At 49.1% G+C, this 21,192-nt stretch overlaps 2 protein-coding genes across 9 annotated transcripts in view; one reads left to right on the top strand and one right to left on the bottom strand.

Annotated features, from left to right (window-relative positions):
* LOC137352795 (IgGFc-binding protein-like) overlaps positions 1-18,423 on the bottom strand; it is a 77,134-nt gene extending 58,711 nt beyond the window's left edge. Inside the window, exons 1-2 of the mRNA XM_068018623.1 lie at positions 18,377-18,423; positions 286-1,530 (exon numbers count right to left, since the gene is read on the bottom strand). Of these exons, the coding sequence (XP_067874724.1) occupies positions 286-1,530; positions 18,377-18,422 (1,291 nt within the window). The 5' untranslated portion in view covers position 18,423. The remainder of the gene's footprint in view (positions 1-285; positions 1,531-18,376) is intronic.
* The window catches only part of LOC137352797 (complement C1q-like protein 3), a 241,811-nt gene that overhangs the window by 67,356 nt on the left and 153,263 nt on the right, over positions 1-21,192 (top strand). The window lies entirely within an intron of this gene.

Here is a 21,192-nt window from a genome sequence, read left to right as displayed (position 1 = left end):
GGATGCACGACTGCCAGCAGACCTTTTCTGCCGCGTCCTCCACGAGGATCAATTGGGAGAAATGTTTTTTGTTTATTTACCTGTTTTAATTGTTATTTTTAAAAATATAAATATGTATACAAAGAGGGCCTGAGGAATAAAGGCCCCCTCGACACAAAGTAAATAAAAGGGGCCTGGAGCAGAAAGGCCACAAAAAAAAAATTTTAAAAACGGGGTTAGATACAGAGTAAAGCTCCCTCGACACTGTCCCCATCAAACACTCCCAGGGCAGTGTTGCGTTCTTACCTACTGGCTCACTGGTGCCGCCTGCACTCCCCTGACACCCATAAGCATTCATCCCTGCTATGCCGTATTTGTAGACTGCAAACTTCTCCCCGGATGTCCCGTCGACTACATGTTTCTCCTGTCCTTTTCCCACTGTGAAATCAACCCAGGAGTACCCAGATTCGCCAATCGTCCGCCACGTAGCCCCAGCTGGTAGCTCGTGGCTGTCCAGGCGCAACTGGCCCTTGTCAGAGCTCTTGGCCACAATACTGATGTAGTTCTCAAAATTGCTGATGCCTCGGACTGTGTAGGAGCTGGCGAATTGGTTGTTGGGGATGACGGTCATTAGGAATGGGTCATATCTGATTCCTCTTCTCCTTGCATCTCCGGGTGAGTAGAACAGCACCAGGACCCCTTTTGAGGCAGTGATGGCGATGGGCTGGTTGAGGGACACCTTGTACATGGCGGTCTTGCCAGCCTGGAGGTTCATCACCTTGGCATCAGAGTTCACCCGGAGCTCAGTCGGCTGCGATGCCAGCACGTAAACCTGATCGAATTTTGTCTGCACCGAGGTGGGCGCCACGAGGAAGGAGGTGCCCCAACTATCGACTGGTGGCAGTTGCTCGTACACATGGTTGCATTTATAATTGCGCATGCTGCATGCGTGCCCGGACATGACAGCCAGGCGCTGACTCGCCACCACCCTGCTGCCCGTCAGATCGCGTAAGCTTTGGAACTGAGCACTCTCGTAAGGCTTTAGCGAGAGTTTGATTGTTGACCGTGGCCAGTAAATCCGTCCTTGAAACTGGGCCGTGTTGCTTAGGTAGACGCTGACTGTGTTTGGCTGGTCTGTGTTGGTGATGGCGAACTCCTTTGACACGGACCAAGGCCCAGTGGGTGGAGTGAAGATATAGTACTCCTTGCCCAGGGAAGACACTGGGTAAATCACCGAGGCATCCACTGTCCTGTACTTGATATTGAACGAAGAGACCGAGATTCCCTTGTTTGACGTCACGATCACCGTTTTATAGGAACGGGCGCTGCCACCAATCTCACTTGAGCTGGGGGCCACGACTGAAGCCATCTCGTCCTTTCCCAGCAGCAGCACCTTTTTGAAGTTATTTCCGTTCATAGTGACTGTGACCGACGTCGATGCCTCGTACGAGTTGATGACCAACTCCAACTTGGGCGTCCCATAGGAGGTCCGATAGTTCTGCATAAAAGTGGTGACAAATTCTTTTCCCACATGTCCTGCACTGCATGTCCCTGTGGAGACAGAGAGAGAGAGAGAGAGACAGAGAAGCAGGGTGGGTTAGCAAATCCCACTGAATAGGAAACAAAAATCCCAGAAACACTAAACCCTTTACAAAACACTGGTTAGGCCCCAGCTGCAGTATTGACTTAGAAAGGTACAGCACAGAAGGAGGCCATTTGGCCCATCGTGTCTGTGCTGGCTCTCCATGGAGCTATCCAGTCAGTCCCACACCCCGTAGCCCCATAAGTTTATTTCCTTCAAGTGCCTATCCAATTTTCTTTTGAAGTCATTGATCGTCTCCACTTCCACTTCCCTTGTGGGCAGTGAGTTCCAGGTCATTACCACCCGCGGTGTAATAAAGTGCTTCCTCATATTCACTCTGCATCTCTTGCCCAAACTTTCAATCTGTGTCCCCTAGTCCTTGTACCATCAGTTAGTGGGAACAGTTTTTCCTTGTCTAACTGATCTAAGCCTGTCATAATCTTGTACATTTCTATTAAATCTCCCCTCAATCTCCATTGCTCCAAGGAGAACAAACCCAGCTTTTCCAACCGAACCTTGTAGCTAAAATCCCCCTTCCGCAGAACCATTCTGGTAAATCTCCTCTGCACCCTCTCAAGGGCCCTCACATCCCTCCTGAAATGTGTTGACCAGAACGGGACACAATACTCCAGTTGTGGCCTAACCAGAGCTTTAAAAAGATTCAGCATAACTTTCCTGCATTTGTATTCAATGCCTCTCTTTATGAAGCCCAAGATCCCATATGCTTCACTAACCACTCTCTCAATATGTCCTGCCACCTTCAAAGATTGATGCACACGCACCCCCAGGTCCCTCTGTTCCTGCACACTCTTTAGAATGGTGCCATTAAGTATATATTGCCACTCCCTATTCCTTCTGCCAAAATGCATCACCCCATACTTGTCAGTATTAAATTCCATCTGCCACCTCTCTGCCCATCCTGCTAACCTATCTGTGTCCTGTTGCAGGTGCTTCATATCATCCTCACTGTCTGCCACACCTTCAAGTTTGGTGTCAGCGACAAATTTTGAGATTCTACTCTGTCTTCCAAGATCTGAGTCATTTATATATAGCAAAAAGCAGTGGTCCCAGCACTGACCCTTGGGGAACACCACTGTCTACCATCCTCCAGTCTGAAAAACAACCAGTTATTATGATTCACTGTTTTCTGTCCTTGAGCCAATTTTGTATCCAATTGGACACTGACCCTCCTATTCCTGGAGCCTCAGTTTTATTAACCAGCCTTTTATGCGGTACTTTATCAAAATCTTTTTCTTAAAATCCATATAAATAACATCCATCGTATTCCCTCATCGACTTTCTCTGTTACTTCATCAAAAAATTCAATTCGATTAGTCAAACCTGATCTGCCTTTTACAAATCCATGCTGGCTATCCTTAATTAACTCAAACCTCTCTAAGAGTCCATTGATATTTTCCCTGATTATTGTTTCTAAAATCTTACCCACCGCTGATGTTAAATTCACAGACCCTGTAGTTTCTAGGACTGTCCTTACACCCTTTCTTGAATAAGGGTGCCACATTTGCCACTCTCCAATCCTCTTGCACCTCCCCTGTACCGAGGGATGATTATGGCAAGTCCTTCTGCTATCTCTATCCCCATTTCCTTTAGCAACCTGGGATGCAAACCGTACGGACCAGGTGACTTATCGACCCTAAGTATAGCCAGCATTTTTAGTCCCTCCCTCCTCTCAAACTTATATCCTATTCATTGCCTCCACTCTCTCTGCTTCTGCCAATATTTTGTCGGATTCCTCTTCTTTCGTGAACTCTGATACAAAGTACTCATTAAGTATTCTAGCCTTGCCCTACACCTCTCAGCATATATTAATTACCCTCTTTGTCCCTAATGTGCCCCATTCCACCTCTTACTACTTGCTTACTACTTACATGCGGAAGAAGTTCTTTGGGTTCCCTTTTATGTTGACTGCCATTCTATTCTCATATTCTCTCTTTTCCAGTCTTATTTTCCCCTTCATTTCCCCTCTCAACTTATTGTATATGGCCTGGATCTTGCTTGAAGAATTCACTTAACATGCATCACACACCTTTTTTTTTTGTTTTATCATCATCTCTATCTCCCTCAGCATCCATGAATACCTGTTATTGGTTTCCTTACCTTTCACCCTTGTTGGAATGTACATAGTCTGCACCTGAAACATCCCCTCCTTAAAGATAACCCATTGTTCTGTTATCCAGTTCCATTTGAAAGCCTTGATTGAACCTGCCTCCACCACACTCTCAGGCATTGCATTCCAGATCCTAACCACTCACTGCGTGAAAAGGTTTTCCTCATGTCGTCATTGGTTCTTTTGCCAATCACTTTAAATCGGTGTCCTCTGGCTCTCGACCCTTCCACCAATGGGAACAGTTTCTCTCTATCTACTCTGTCCAGAGCCCTCATGATTTTGAACACCTCTATCAAATCTTCTCTCAACCCTCTCCTCCATGAAGAACAGACCCAGCTTCTCCAGTCTATCCACATAACTGAAGTCCCTCATCCCTGGAACCATTCTCTTGAATCTTTCTTGCATCCTCTCTAACGCCTTCACATCCTTCCTAAAGTTTGGTGCCCAGTATTGAAGATAATACTCTGGTTGAGGCTGAATCAGTGTTTTATAAAGGTTCATCATAACTTCCTTGCTTTTGTACTCAATGCTCCTATTTATAAAGCTCAGGATCCTGTGTGTGTTATTAACCACTTTCTCAACATGTCCTGCCACCTTCAGTGATTTGTGCACATACGCCCCCAGGTCCCTCTCCTCCTGCACCCCCTTTAGAATTGTACCCTTTATTTTATATTGCCTCTCCTTGTTCTTCCTACCAAAATGTATCACTTCACACCTCTCTGCATTAAATTTCATCTGCCCCCTGTCCGTCCATTCCACCAGCCTGTCTATGTCCTCTTGTAGTCTATCACTATCCTCCTCACAGTTCACAATACTTCCAAGTTTTGTGTCATCTGCAAATTCTGAAATTGTGTCCTGCACACCCTAGTCATTAATATAGATCAAGAAAAGCAGTGATTGTAAAGCTGACCCTGGGGAACCCCACTATATACCTTCCTCCAGTCTGAAACATAACTGTTTACCACTACTCTCTGTTTCCTGTCACTTAGCCAACTTTGCATCCATGCTGCCACTGTCTACTGTCTCTTTTATTTGATGGGCTGTAACTTTGTTGACCAGTCTGTTGTGTGGCACTTTATCAAATGCCTTTTGGAAGTCTATGCTACATGACATCAACTGCCTTACCCTCATCAACCCACTCTGTTACCTCATCAAAAACTCAAGCAAGTTAGTTAAACACCATTTGCCCTGAACACATGTGTGCTGACTTTCCTTAATTAATCCACATTTGTCCAAGTGACTGTTGATTTTGTCCTGGATTATCATTTCTAAAAGCTTTCCCACCACGGAGGTTAAACTGACTGGCCTGTAGTTGCTGGCTTTATCCTTACACCCTTTTTGAACAAGGGTGTAACATTTGCAATTCTCCAGTCCTCTGGCACCACCCCTCTATCTAAGAAGGATTGGAAGATTATGGCCAGTGCCTCTGCAATTTTCACCTGTACTTCCCTCATTATCCTCAGATGTATCTCATCCTGGTGAATTATCAACTTTAAGTACAGCCAGCCTTTCTAATTCCTCCTCTATCAATTTTCCTCTATTCATCTGTGAGTTGGGGACATCGCTGGCAAGGCCAGAATTTATTGCCCATCCCTAATTGCCCTTGAGAAGGTGGTGGTGAGCTACCTTCTTGAACTGCTGCAGCCCATGTGGGGTAGGTACACCCACAGTGCTGTTCAGAAGGGAGTTCCAGGATTTTGACCCAGTGGCAGTGAAGGAACGGCGAAATCATTCCAAGTCAGGATGGTGTGTGGCTTGGAGGGGAATTTGCAGATGGTGGTGTTCCCATGCATCTGCTGCCCTTGTCCTTCTATGCGGTCGAGGTCGCAGGTTTGGAAGGTGCTGTTGAAGGAGCCTTGGTGCGTTACTGCAGTGCATCTTGTAGATGGTACACACTGCTGCCACTGTGCGTCGGTGATCGAGGGAGTGAATGTTTGTGAATGGTGTGCCAATCAAGTGGGCTGCTTTGTCCTGGATGGTGTCGAGCTTCTTGAGTGTTGTTGGAGCTGCACCCATCCAGGCAAGTGCAGAGTATTTCATCACACTCCTGACATGTGCTTCCCTTGGGGAGTCAGGAGCGACAGGATTCCTAGCCTCAGATCTGCTCTTATAGCCACGGTATTTATATGGCTGCTGCAGTTCAGTTTCTGGTCAATGGTAACCCCCAGGATGTTGATAGTGGGGGATTCAGTGATGGTAATGCCACTGAATGTCAAGAGGAGATGGTTAGATTCTCTGTTGATGGAGATGGTCATTGCCTGGCACTTAAGTAGCAAGTAACATTCATGCCACACATCAGCCCAAGCCTGGATAGTTTCCAGGGTCTTGCTGCATTTCTACACGGACTGCTTCAGTATCTGAGGAGTGGTGAATGGTGCTGAGCATTGTGCAATCATCAGCAAATATCCCCACTTCTGACCTTATGATTGAAGGATGGTCATTGATGAAGCAGCTGAAGATGGTTGGGCCGAGGACACTGCGCTGAGGAACTCCTGCAGTGATGTCCTGGAGTTGAGATGATTGACCTCCAGCAACTACAACCATCTTTCTTTGCACTTGGTATGACTCCAACCAGCGGAGAGTTTTCCCTCCGATTCCCATTGACTTCAGTTTTGCTAGGGTTCCTTGATGCTATACCCGGTCAAATGCTGCCTTGATGTCAAGGGCAGTCGCTCTCACCTCACCTCTTGAGCTCAACCCTTTTGTCCATGTTTTAACCAAGGCTGTAATGAGGTCAGGAGTTGAGTGGCCCTGGCAGAACCCAAACTAAGCGTCACTGAGCATGTTATTGCTAAGCAAGTGCTGCTTGACGGCACTGTTGGTGACACCTTCCATCACTTTACTGATGATTGAGAGTAGACTGATGGGGAGGTAACTGGCCGGGTTGGACTTGTCCTGCATTTTGTGTACAGGACATACCTGGGCAATTTTCCACATTGTCGGGAAGATGCCAGTGTTGTAGCTGTACTGCAACAGCTTGGCTAGGGGCACGGCAAGTTCTGGAGCACAGGTCTTCAGTACGATTGCCGGAATATTGTCAGGACCCATTTCCTTTGCAGTATCCAGTGCCTTCAGTCATTTCTTGACATCATGTGGAGTGAATCGAATTGGCTGAAGTCTGGCATCTGTGATGCTGGGGACCTCAGGAGGAGGCCGAGATGGATCATCAACTCGGTACTTCTGGCTGAAGATTGTTGCAAATGCTTCAGCCTTATCTTTCACACTGATGTGCTGGGCTCCCCCATCATTGAGGATGGGGATATTTGTGGAGACACCTCCTCCAGTTATTTGTTTAATTGTCCACCACCATTCATGACTGGAGGTGGCAGGACTGTGCAGCTTAGATCTGATCCGTTGGTTATGGGATTGCTTAGCGCTGTCTGTCGCATGATGCTTACGCTGTGTTGTAGCTTCACCAGGTTGACACCTCATTTTGAGGTATGCCAGGTGCTGCTCCTGGCATGCCCTCCTGCACTCTTCATTGAACTCATTGGTCTCCTGGCTTGATGGTAATGGTAGAGTGGGGGATATGCCGTGCCATGAGATTACAGATTGTGGTTGAGTACAATTTTTCTGCTGTTGATGGCCCACAGCGCCTCATGGATGCCCAGTTTTGCATTGCTAGATCTGTTCGAAATCTATCCCCTTTAGCATGGTGGTAGTGCCATACAACACTATTGAGGGTATCCTCAATGTGAAGCGGGACTTCCTCTCCACAAGGACTGTGCGGTGGTCACTCCTACCAATACTGTCATGGACAGATGCATCTGCGGCAGGCAGATTGGCGAGGACGCGGTCAAGTATATTTTTCCCTCTTGTTGGTTCCTTCACCACTTTCCACGTACCCAGTCTAGCAGCTATGTCCTTTAAGACTCAGCCAGCTTGGTCAGTAGTGGTGCTACTGTGCCAATCTTGGTGTTGGACATTGAAGTCCCCCACCCAGAGTACATTCTGCGCCCTTGCCATCCTCAGTGCTTCCTCCAAGTGGTGTTCAACATGGAGGAGTACTGAGTCATCAGCTGAGGGAGGGCGGTAGGTGGTAATTAGTAGGAGGTTTCGTTGCCCATGTTTGACCTGATGCCATGAGACTTCATGTGGTCCGGAGCCGATTTTGAGGACTCCCAGGGGAATTCCCTCCCAACTGTATACCACTGTGCCACCACCTCTGGTGATTCTATCCTACCACTGGGACAGGACATACCTGGTGATAGTGATGGCAGTGTCTGGGACATTGTCAGGCTGTTGCTTGACCGGTCTGTGGGACAGCTCTCCCAACTTTGGCACAAGCCCCCAGATGTTAGTAAGGAGGACTTTGCAGGGTCGACAGGGCTGGGTTTGCCATTGTCGTTTCCGGTGCCTCGGTCGATGTCAGGTGGTCTGTCCGGTTTCATTCTGTTTTATTGACTTCGTAGCAGTTAGATACAACTGAGTGGCTTGCTGGGCCATTTCAGAGGGCAGTTAAGAGTCAACCACATTGCTGTGGGTCTGGAGTCACATGTAGGCCAGACCAGGTAAGGACAGCAGATTTCCTTCCCAAATGGACATTAGTGAACCAGATGGTTTTTTTTTTACAACAATCGACAATGGTTTCATGGCCATCATTAGACTAGCTTCTAATTCCAGATTTATTAATTGAATTCAAATTCCACCTTCTGCTCTGGTGGGATTTGAACCCATGTCCAAAATCCTGGGTCTCTGGGTTACTAGTTCAGTGACAATACCACTACACCACTGCCTCCCCATCCAGTGTCTCAACTACCTCCTCTTTCACTATGACTTGGAAAGCATCTTCTTCCATGGTAAAGACAGATGCAATGTACTCATTCAATACCTCAGCCATGCCCTCTGCCTCCATGTGTAAATCCCCTTTTCGGTCCCCAATCAACCCCACTCCTCCTTTTACCACCCTTTAAGATTTATATGCTAAAGGAAAACCTTTGGATTCTGTTTTATGTTAGCTACCACTGTCTTCTCATATTCTCTCTTTGCTTCTCTTGTTTCATTTTTCACTTCCCCTCTGAACCTCCTATAGTCAACCTGGTTCTCAATTGTATTATCCACCTGATATCTGTTATATGTACCTTTTTTCTGCTTCATCTTATCTCTATCTCTTTTGTCATCCAGGGAGCTCTGGTTTTGTTTGTCCTATCTTTTCCCCTTTGTGGGAATGTACCTCAACTGTACCCAAAATGCCTCCTCTTTAAAGGCAGTGCATTGTTCCATTACAGTTTTGCCTGTCAATCTTTGATTCCAGTTTACTTGGGCCAGATCCGTTCTCACCCCATTGATGTTGGCCCTCCCCCAATTAATTATTTTTGCTCTGGATTTCTCTTTGGTATCATTTCTAAGACATTTATATCTTGCCTGAAGCATAGAGCCCAGAACTGTCCACAAGACTCCAGTTGAGGTCGAACCAGTGATGAAATTATAAAGTTCTAGCATAGTCTCCATGCTTTTATATTCTATTCCTCTATTTAAAAACTCAAGTAACCCAGAGGCTTTTTTAACCACCTTAACAACCTGACCTGTTACCTTGAAGGATATGTGTACATAGACATCAAGGTCTCTCTGCATATCTACACTTTACAAAATCATGCTATTTAAAGCATACTGTCTTTACATATTAGCCCTCCCGAAGTGCATCACTTCATATTAACGTGTCCCAATTCTGGGCATCACACAAAGAACAAAGAACAAAGAAAATTACAGCATAGAAACAGGCCCTTCGGTCCTCCAAGCCTGCGCCGATCCAGATCCTCTACCTAAACATGTCGCCTATTTTAGAAGGGTCTGTATCTCTTTGCTTCCTGCCCATTCATGTATCTGTCTAGATACATCTTAAAAGACGCTATCGTGCCCGCGTCTACCACCTCCGCTGGCAATGCGTTCCAGGCCCCCACCACCCTCTGCATAAAGAACTTTCCACGCATATCCCCCCTAAACTTTTCCCCTCTCACTTTGAACTCGTGACCCCTAGTATTTGAATCCCCCACTCTGGGAAAAGGCTTCTTGCTATCCACCCTGTCTATACCTCTCATGATTTTGTACACTTTAGTAAGGATGTCGAGCCCTTGGAGAGAGTGCGGAGGGAGATTTACTGGAATGGTCCCAGGGATGAGGGACTTCAGTTCATGTGGAGAGACTGGGAGAAGCTGGGATTGTTCTCCTTAGAGCAGAGAAGGTTAAGGGGGAGATTTAATCGCGGCGTTCAAAATCATGAGGGGGTTTTGATGGATTAAATAAGGAGAAACTGTTTCCAGTGGCAGGGGGGTTGGTAACCAGAGGGATACAGATTGAGGATAATCAGTAAAAGAAGCAGAGGGGGAGATGAGGCAGATGGTGGCATAGTAGTATTATCACTGGACTAGTAACCCAGAGACCCAGGCTATTTCTCTGGGGACATGGGTTCGAATCCCACCACAGCAGAAGGTGGAATTTAAATTTAATTAATAAATCTGGAATTAAAAGCTAGTCTAATGATGGCCAGGAAACCATTGTCGATTGTTGTAAAAACCCATCTGGTTCACTAATGTCCTTCAGGGAAGGAAATCTGCTGTCCTTACCCGGTCTGGCCTACATGTGAGTCCAGACCCACAGCAATGTGGTTAACTCTTACATTCCCTCTGAAATGGCCGAGCAAGACACTCAGTTGTACCCAACCGCGACGAAGTTAATAGAAAGGAATGAAACCGGACGGACCACCCGGCATCGACCTAGGCACCGGAAATGACAACGGCAAACCCAGCCCTGTTGACCCTGCAAGGTCCTCCTTACTAACATCTGGGGGCTTGTGCCAAAGTTGGGAGAGCTGTCCCACAGACTCGTCAAACAACAGCCTGACATAGTCATACTCACGGAATCATACCTGACAGAGAATGTCCCAGACACTGCAATCACTATCCCCGGGTATATCCTGTCCCAGCGGCAGGACAGACCCACAAGAGGTGGTGGCACAGTGGAATACAGTCGGGAGGGAATTGCCCTGGGAGTCCTCAACATCGACTCTGGACCCCATGAAGCGTCATGGCATCAGGTCAAACATGAGCAAGGTAACCTCCTACTGATTACCACTTACCGCCCTCCCTCAGATGATGAGTCAGTACTCCTCCATGTTGAACACCACTTGGAGGAAGCACTGAGGGTGGCAAGGGCACAGAATGTACTCTAGGTGGGGGACTTCAATGTACATCTCCAAGAGTGGCTCGGTAGCACCACTACTGACCAAGCTGGCCGAGTCCTAAAGGACATAGCTGCTAGACTGGGTCTGCAGCAGGTGGTGGGGGAAACAACACGAGGGAAAAACATACTTGATCTCGTCCTCACCAATCTGCCTGCTGCAGATGCTTCTGTCCATGACTGTATTGGTAGGATTGAGGATACCATCCATCGTGTTGTGTGGCACTATCAGCGTGCTAAATGGGATAGATCTCAAACAGATCTAGCAATGTAAAACTGGGCATCCATGAGGTGCTGTGGTCCATCGACAGCAGCAGAATTGGACTCAACGACAATCTGTAACCTCATGGCCCGGCATATCCCCCACTTTACCATTACCATCAAGCCAGGAAACCAACCCTGGTTCAATGAAGAGTACAGGAGGGCATGCCAGGAGCAGCACCAGGCATACCTCAAAATGAGGTGTTAGCCTGGTGAAGCTACAACACAGGACTATCTGCATGCCAAACTGCGTAAGCATCATGCGATAGACAGAGTTAAGTGATCCCATAACCAACGGATCAGATCTAAGCTCTGCAGTCCTGCCACATCCAGCCATGAATGGTGGTGGACAATTAAACAACTAACTGGAGGAGGTGGCTCCACAAATATCCCCATCCTCAATGATGGGGGAGCCCAGCACATCAGTGTGAAAGATAAGGCTGAAGCATTTGCAACAATCTTCAGCCAGAAGTGCCGAGTTGATGATCCATCTCGGCCTCCTCCTGAAGTCCCCAGCATCACAGATGCCAGACTTCAGCCAATTCGATTCACTCTGCGTGATATCAAGAAACGACTGAAGGCACTGGATACTGCAAAAGCTATGGACCCTGACAATATTCCGGCAATAGTACTGAAGACCTGAGCTCCAGAACTTGCCGCGCCCCTAGCCATGCTGTTCCAGCTACATCACTCTCCATAAATCCTTCATTCAGACCTTTGTCAATGTGACTCAGTTGCTTCAGTCCCAGACAGATGAGTACCGTCTACAAAATGAAGCAACTCACCAAAGCTACTTAGACAGCACCTTCCAAACCCACGACCTCTACCACCTAGAAGGACAAGGGCAGCAGACTTATAGGAACACCATCACCTGCAAGATCCCCTCCAAGTCACACACCATCCTGACTTGGAACTCTGTCACCGTTCCTTCACCGTCGCTGGGTCAAAATCCTGGAACTCCCTTCCCACCAGCAAGAAGGCAGCTCACAACCACCTTCTCAAGGGCAATTAGGGATAGGCAATAACTGCTGGCCTAGCCAGCGACGCCCACATCCCATGAATGTGAGAAAATAAACATGTGCCTTCACTCAGTGGAGCACCCTATCCACCCAATTTAGATGGGCATGGCTTTGAGCCCAATTCACCAATTATCGTGCATTTCATTGCTGTTTGTGGAATCTTGCTCTGTGCAAATTGGTGGGTGCACTGTCAAGAGCAGTGATTTACAACATTTAATGTGAGAGAAAGAAGCCTGCCCTTATTTTTCAGGTTGTCTATCCAGCAGAACCAGTGTCCCAACAGAGAGTTAGAACTTCAGGGCGTCCAAAAGTACCTCACAGACAATGAAGTACTTTATTTGAAGTGTGGTCACTGTAGTAATGTAGGAAGTGCGGCAGCCAGTTTGCACAGAGCAAGATCCCACAAACAGCAATGTGATAATGACCCAGATTATTTTTTTTAGTGATGTTGGTTGAAGGATAAATATTGTCCCCAGGACACCGGGGAGAACTCCCCCCTGCACTTCTTCCAAATAGCGGCCCTGACAGGGCAGACGGGAGCCTCGGTTTAATGTCTCATCTGAAAGAAGGCACCTCCGACAGTGCAGCGCTCCCTCAGGACTGACCCTCCGACAGTGCAGCGCTCCCTCAGTACGGACCCTCCGACAGTGTAGCGCTCCCTCAGTACTGACCCTCCGACAGTGCAGCACTCCCTCAGGACTGACCCTCCGACAGTATAGCGCTCCCTCAGGACTGACCTTCCGACAGTGCAGCGCTCCCTCAGGACTGACCCTCCGACAGTGCAGCGCTCCCTCAGGACTGACCCTCCGACAGTGCAGCGCTCCCTCAGTACTGACCCTCCGACAGTGCAGCGCTCCCTCAGTACTGACCCTCCACAGTGCAGCACTCCCTCAGTACTGACCCTCCGACAGTGCAGCACTCCCTCAGTACTGACCCTCCGACAGTGCAGCGCTCCCTCAGTACTGACCCTCTGACAGTGCAGCGCTCCCTCAGTACTGACCCTCCGACAGTGCAGCGCTCCCTCAGTACTGACCCTCCACAGTGCAGCACTCCCTCAGTACTGACCCTCTGACAGTGCAGCATTGATTTCAGTTGTGTCGGCCTGGATTATTGGGCTGGAGTCTCCAGAGTTGGGGCTCAAACACACGAATGTCTGACTTGGAGACCAGAGAGATAGAGAGAAAGAGTTAGCACTAAACTCAGTCAGCCACCACTGATGGCTAAACAAATAGGCGAACGTTCATTGCACTATCCACTTATCCTGATTGGCTCAAGTTGTAGACCAATGAAAAATCACTTCAGCAGCACCCTTAACACTGGGCCCATAAGTGTTCCAATCCAACTATATCCTGGGCCAATTTTCTGTGGCGTTGTCTGTGGGGTGAAGGTGGAAGGTGGGTCGCTATCGTACAAAAATGCTTTGTGCAAACTTTATTTTTTTGAGGGTGATTATCCCCTATCACTGTGATGGAAGAGTTTGACTGTTTACATGGTCTGGGTAACGCCCAGTGCTGGGACCGGTCATGGTTGGTCAAGGGCAGAGCCAGAAGAAACAACAGACCTGAGGATTGGGAGCAGTTTAGAATTCAGCAAAGGAGGACCAAGGGATTGATTAAGAAGGGGAAAATAGAGTACAAGAGTAAGCCTGCGGGGAACATAAAAACTGACTGTAAAAGTTTCTATAGGTGTGTGAAGAGAGAAAAGATTGGTGAAGACAAATGTAGGTCCCTTACAGTTAGAAATCGGGAAATTTATTATGGGGAATAAAGAAATGGCTGACCAATTAAATACATACTTTGGTTCTGTCTTCACAAAGGAGGACACAAATATCATACCAGCCATGTTGGGGAACACAGGGTTTAGTGAGAGGGAGGAACTGAAGGAAATCAGTATTAGTAGAGAACTGGTGTTGGGGAAATTGATGGGATTGAAGGCCGATAAATCCCCAGGGCCTGATGGTATGCATCCCAGAGTACTTAAGGAAGTGGCCCTAGAAATAGTGGATGCATTGGTGATCATCTTCCAAGATTCTATAGACTCTGGAACAGTTCCTAAAGATTGGAGGGTAGCTAATATAACCCCGCTATTTAAAAAGGGAGGTAGAGAGAAAACAGGGAATTATAGAACAGTCAGCCTGACGGTAGTGGGGAAAATTCCAGAGTCTATTGTCAAAGATTTTATAGCAGAGCCCTTGGAGAACAGTGGTAGAATCGGACAGAGTCAGCATGGATTTACGAAAGGGAAATCATGCTTGACAAATCTACTAGAATTCTTCGAGGATGTAAGTAGTATAGTTGATGAGGGGGAGCCAGTGGATGTGGTTTATTTTTCAGAAGGCTTTCGACAAAGTCCCACATGTGATTAGCATGTAAAATTAAAGTGCATGGGATTGGGGGCAGTGTATTGCGATGGATAGAAAGTTGGTTGCAGAACAGGAAACACAGAGTAGGGATAAATGGATCTTTTTCCGAATGGCAGGCAGCGACTCGTGGGGTACCGCAGGGATCGGTGCTGGGAACCCAGCTATTCACAATATACATTAATGATTTAGATGAGGGAACTAAATGTAATATCTCCAAGTTTGCAGATGACACAAAACTGGGTGGGAGGGTGAGTTGTGAGGAGGATGCAGAGAGGCTTCAGGGTGATTTGGACAAGTTGAGTGAGTGGGCTAATGCATGGCAGATGCAGTATAATGTGGATAAATGTGAGGTTATCCACTTTGGCAGCAAAAACAGGAAGGCAGATTATTATCTATAACTGAGAGAGGGGAATATGCAGCGAGACCTGGGTGTTCTCAAACACCAGTCGCTGAAGGTAAGCATGCAGGTGCAATAGGCGGTAAAAAAGGCAAATGGTATGTTGGCCTTCATAGCGAGAGGATTCGAATACAGGAGCAGGGATCTCTTGCTGCAATTACACAGGGCCTTGTTAACTATACAGTAAATGGAAAAGTCCTGGGGAAAATTGATGTGCAGAGAGATTTGGGTGATCAGGTGCATTGTTCCCTGAAGGTGGCAACGCAGGTCAATAGAGTGGTCAAGAAGGCATACGGCATGCTTTCCTTCATCGGACGGGGTATTGAGTACAAGAGTTGGCAGGTCATGTTACAGTTGTATCGGACTTTGGTTCGGCCACATTTGGAATACTGCGTGCAGTTCTGGTCGCCACGTTACCAAAAGGATGTGGATGCTTTGGAGAGGGTGCAGAGGAGGTTCACCAGGATGTTGCCTGGTATGGAGGGCGCTAGCTATGAAGAGAGGTTGAGTAGATTAGGATAATTTTCATTAGAAAGACGGAGGTTGAGGGGGGACCTGATTGAGGTGTACAAAATCATGAGAGGTATAGACAGGGTGGATAGCAAGAAGCCTTTTCCCAGAGTGGGGGATTCAAATACTAGGGGTCACGAGTTCAAAGTGAGAGGGGAAAAGTTTAGGGGGGATATGCGTGGAAAGTTCTTTACGCAGAGGGTGGTGGGTGCCTGGAACGCGTTGCCAGCGGAGGTGGTAGACGCGGGCACGATAGCGTCTTTTAAGATGTATCGAGACAGATACATGAATGGGCAGGAAGTAAAGAGATGCAGACCCTTAGAAAATAGGCGACAGGTTTAGATAGAGGATCTGGATCGGCGTAGGCTTGGAGGGCCGAAGGGCCTGTTCCTGTGCTGTAATTCTCTTTGATCTTTGGTGAGGCCACACCTGGAATATTGTGTGCAGTTTTGGTCTCCTTATTTGAGGAAGGATCTTCTTGCTATAGAGGGAGTGCAGCGAAGGTTTACCAGACTGATTCCTGGGATGGCGGGACTGACGTATGAGGAGAGATTGAGTCGGTTAGGATTATTTTCACTGGAGTTCAGAAGAGTGAGGGGGGAATCTCATAGAAACCTATAAAATTCTAACAGGACTTGACAGGGTAGATGCAGGAAGGATGTCCCCGATGGTGGGGGAGTCCAGAACCAGGGGTCATAGTCTAAGGATACGGGGTAAACATTTCAGGACTGAGATGAGAAATTTCTTCACCCAGAGAGTGGTGAGCCTGTGGAATTCGCTACCACAGAAAGCAGTTGAGGCCAAAACATTGTATGTTTTCAAGAAGGAGTTAGATATAGCTTTTGGGGCGAAAGGGATCAAAGGATATGGGGGAAAGCAGGAACAGGTTACTGAGTTGGATGATCAGACATGATCATAACGATTGGCAGAGCCGGCTCGAAGGGCTGAATGGCCTACTCCTGCTCCTATTTTCTATGTTTCTATCTCAGTGAGAGACAGCTAGTGAATAGAGGGAAGTAAAGCCATCCACATAATCCCCCCCCAACTCGCCCATTCCCCAACCACCCAATCCACACCTCAGCCATTCCCCACCCATTTCCCACACACCCAGTCCCCACCCACCCAATCCCTACCTCACCCATTCCCCAACCACCCAATCCACACCTCAGCCGTTCCCCACCCAATTCCCACGCACCCAGTCCCCACCCACCCAATCCCCACCTCACCCATTCCCCAACCACCCAATCCACACCTCAGCCATTCCCCACCCAATTCCACGCACCCAGTCCCCACCCACCCAATCCTCACCTCACCCATTCCACAACCAATTCCCACCCACCCAATCCCCATCTTGCCTAATCCCTACCTCGCCCAATTCCCCCATCACCCAGTCCCCACCCACTCAATGGTCCCTCATCCAATCCCCTCTCACCCATTCCACATGTCCTCAATCCCCCCTCGTCCAATCCCCACCCACTCAAATCCCCTCACCCATTTCCTACCCACCCTTGCCCATTCTCCCCTCACCCAATCCCTCCTCGTCTATTCTCCCCCTCACCTATTCCCCCCCCCTCGCCCATTCACCTCTCACCCATTCTCGGCATTCTCCCCCTCAACCGTTCCCCTCTCGCCCATTCCCACTCACCTGTTTCCCCCACCCCCCGCCCCGCCCATACCCACACTCGCCCGTACCCCCCCTCGCCCTTTCCACCTTCCCCTGTTCCCCCTCGTCCAATCCTCCTCCTCGCCCAATCCCCCTCCTCGCCCGTTCCCCCCCCTCGCCCGTTCCCCCCCCTCGCCCGTTCCCCCCCCTCGCCCGTTCCCCCCCTCGCCCATTCCCCCCCCTCGCCCATTCCCCCCCTCGCCCGTTCCCCCCCCTCGCCCATTCCTCCCCCTCGCCCGTGCCCCCCCCCGCCCGTGCGCCCCCTCGCCTGTAACCCCCCTCGCCCATTCTACCCCTTGACCGTTCGCTACCTGCCTTGTCCCCACCTGCCCGTTCTCCCTCGTACATTTCGCCTCGCCGTTTACCCCCCTCGCCCGTTCCCACTCACCCGTTCCCCTTTGCCCATTCCCCCATCGCCCGTTCCCCCTCGCCCATGTCTCTTTGCGTGTTTCCTCTCGCCCGTTCCCCCTCACCCATTCCCCCCTTGCTGGTCCCCTCCTCGCCCATCCGCCTCGCCGGTTCTCCCCCTCGCCCGTTGCCACTCACATGTTTCCCCCTTGCCCGTTCCTCCCCCTCACCCATGTCTCCTCGCCTGTTTACCCTGGTTCAATCCCCCCCTTACCCGCTCCTCCCTCGCCCAATCCCTCGTCGCCCATTCCCCCTCGCCCGGTTCCCCCCTCGCCCATTCTCCCCCTTGCTTGTTCTCCCTGCCGCCCGTTCCCTCCCACCTGTTCCGCACCTGCCTGTTCCCCCCTCACCCATTCTCCCCCTCACCTGTTCTCTACCTGCCCGTTCCCCCTCGCTCATTCCCCCCCTCGCCTATTCCCCCTGCCCGTTACCCCCTCGCACATTGTCCCCCTCGCCCGTTCCCCCCTTCGCCCATGTCTCCTCGCCTGTTTCCCCGGTTCAATCCCCCCGTCGCCCAATCCCCCTTCGTCCGGTTCCCCCCTCGCTTGTTCTCCCCATTTCCCCCACCAGTTCCTCCCTCACCCATTCTTCCCCACACCCATTCTCCCCCTCGCCTGTTCCCCACCTGACCGTTCCCCCTCGCCCATTCCCCCTCGCCCATTCCCCCTCGCCCAATCCCCCCCTCGCCCATTGTTCCCGTCGCCCATTGACCACCTCGTCCGTTCCCCCCCTCGCCTGATCCACAGCCACCAGCTGTCCATTGTTAACTGGAAAGTATATCACGGGGTTAAAATTTCTGCAAAGTCAGAGATAGTTCACATAATTTGGGAGCAGAGCAGATTTTGGCTGCAACGCGGTGGTTTTTGCTCATGTTTTGAGATCAGAACTTACCGAGGAGAAAGGCCAACGAAATGCACAGGAGCCTCATGGTCCCCATCTCTGAAAAGCAGAAGAGAACAATGACGGACAGAAAACCCAGCAATTGATCCATCAATCACCCAACACCCAGCCCGGAATCAATCAATTCCCCATCGATCACCCAGCCCGGAATCAATCAATTCCCCATCGATCACCCAGCCCGGAATCAATCAATTCCCCATCGATCACCCACCCCGGAATCAATCAATTCCCCATCGATCACCCAGCCCGGAATCAATCAATTCCCCATCGATCACCCAGCCCGGAATCAATCAATTCCCCATCGATCACCCACCCCGGAATCAATCAATTCCCCATCGATCACCCACCCCGGAATCAATCAATTCCCCATCGATCACCCAGTCCGGAATCAATCAATTCCCCATCGATCACCCAGCCCGGAATCAATCAATTCCCCATCAATCACCCAGCCCGGAATTAATCAAATCCCCATCGATCACCCAGCCCGGAATCAATCAATTCCCTAATCGATCACCCAGCCCGGAATCAATCAATTCCCCATCGATCACCCAGCCCGGAATCAATCAATTCCCCATCGATCACCCAGCCCGGAATCAATCAATTCCCCATCCATCACCCACCCCGGAATCAATCAATTCCCCATCGATCACCCACCCCGGAATCAATCAATTGACCATCGATCACCCAGCACCCATCAATTCATCACCTACCATCGATCAATCCCCAGCAAATCAGAGCAACGCAGGAACAGGAGGAGGCCATTCAGCCCCTCGCATCTGCTCTCCTATTCAATGAGATCATGACTGATCTGTGACCCAACTCCATATTGTCCCATATCCCTTAATATCTTTGATTAACAACAATCTATTAATCCCAGATTTAAAATGAACAATTGATCCAGCATCGATTGCCATTTGGGGAAGAGAATTCCAAACTTCTCCCACCCTTTGTGTGTGCAAGTGCTTCCGAATCTCACTCCTGAAAACTCCGGCTCGAATGTTTAGGTCATGTCCCCTTGTTCTGGACTCCCCAACCAGCGGGAATAGTTTCTATCTATCAACCCTATCAATTCATCTTAATATCTTGTAAACTTCAATCAAATCAGTCTTTAACCTTCTAAATTCCCGGGAATGCAGCCCTGGTGTGTGGAATCTCTCCTTGTAATTTAACTCATGGAGTTCAGGTATCATTCTGGTAAATCTACACTGCACTCTCTCGAAGGCTAAAATCTCCTTCTGAAGGTGTGGTTCCCAGAACTACTCCCAGTAACTCCAGGTGTATCTAACCAGGGCTTTGTAAAGCTGAAACCTGGCTTCTCCCCCCACCTTGTATTCTCGTCCTCCAGATATAAAGGGCAGAATTCCATTCAGCTTTTTGATTATTCGCTGTACCTGTTCAGTACATTTTAATGATCTTTGTACCTGGAACCCCGGGTCTCTTTGGACCTTCACTGTTTCTCGCTTTTCATCATTTGGAATGTTCCCTGTTCCATCCTTTTTCGGAGATCATCAGGTGGAGCAAATCCATGGCGGAACACATTCCCCCAGGGATTGGAACGGACAGACTCGCAGTGGTGAGCGGGGTGAGACAGTAAAAGGGAGGGGTGGGGTGGTGTGAGAGACAGGGAGGGAGAGAAATGAAGAGAGGGAGGGAGGGAGGGAAAGGGAGTATGAGAGAATGGGACAGATAAAGAGAGAAAGGGAGAGAGAAATGGAAAGGTGGAAAGAGAAAGGAAGTGAGAAAGAGACGGAGAAAAAGGAGGGGAGGGAGAGAGAAAAGGGAGGGAGGGCGTGAGAGAGAAAGGTGGGGGTGAGAGGAGGACAGGGAGGGAGAAAGGGAGAGAAAGAATGAAGGGGATAGAAGGAGGCAGAGAGAAAAGAGTGAGAAAGGGTAGGAGGGTGGGAGTGAGAAAAGGAGAGAGAGAAGTTGGGGGACAGAGGCAGAGGGGATGAAAAAGGGAGAGATTGAGGAAGTGAGAAAGGGAGCAAGAGAAATGGAATAGTAAGGGACAGAGACAGAAAAAGAGATAAAGAGAGAGCGAAACGGCGAGAGACAAAGGGAGAAAAAGAGGGAGAGAGGAGCAGAGGAAGGGAGGGAGAGAGGTGAGGGACTGAGAAAGAGGGAGGGGGAAGAGAGGAGTGAAAAAGGGAGAGACTGAGTGAATGAGGAAGAGGAGAGAGAAAGAGTCTGAAAGAGAATGGGAGAGGGAGAACGAGGGGGAGAGGAAGGGGAGAGAGATGCAGAGAAAGAGAAAAGGAGAGGGAGGAAGATAGGTAGAGAGAGAGAAATATGGAGGGAGAGAGAGGTAGGAAGGGAGACAGAGGGTCCGAGAGGTGGGGTGGGGGGGGGGGGCAGAGGAAGGGAAAGAGGGGAGTGAATAAGGGAGAGAGGGATAGAGGGAGGGAGTGTAAAGGGGGAGAGAGAGAGAAATGGAGACAGTGAGAGTGAGAAAGAGAGATGGAGAGTGTGAGAAAGAGAGATGGAGAGTGTGAGAAAGGGAGATTAGAGATGGGGAGAGTGAGAAAGGGAGATTAAAGATGGTGAGAGTGAGAAAGGGAGATTAGAGATGGAGAGAGTGAGAAAGGGAGATTAGAGATGGAGAGAGTGAGAAAGGGAGATTAGAGATGGAGAGAGTGAGAAAGGGGGATTAGAGATGGAGAGAGTGAGAAAGGGAGATTAGAGATGGAGAGAGTGAGAAAGCGAGATTAGAGATGGAGAGAGTGAGAAAGGGAGATTAGAGATGGAGAGAGTGAGAAAGGGAGATTAGAGATGGAGAGAGTGAGAAAGGGAGATTAGAGATGGAGAGA

This window comes from Heterodontus francisci, chromosome 39, assembly GCF_036365525.1.
Source record: "Heterodontus francisci isolate sHetFra1 chromosome 39, sHetFra1.hap1, whole genome shotgun sequence".
NCBI lineage: Eukaryota > Metazoa > Chordata > Chondrichthyes > Heterodontiformes > Heterodontidae > Heterodontus > Heterodontus francisci.
Note: the sequence above shows the minus strand (reverse complement) of the source record. Positions and strands in the feature narration are given on the sequence as shown.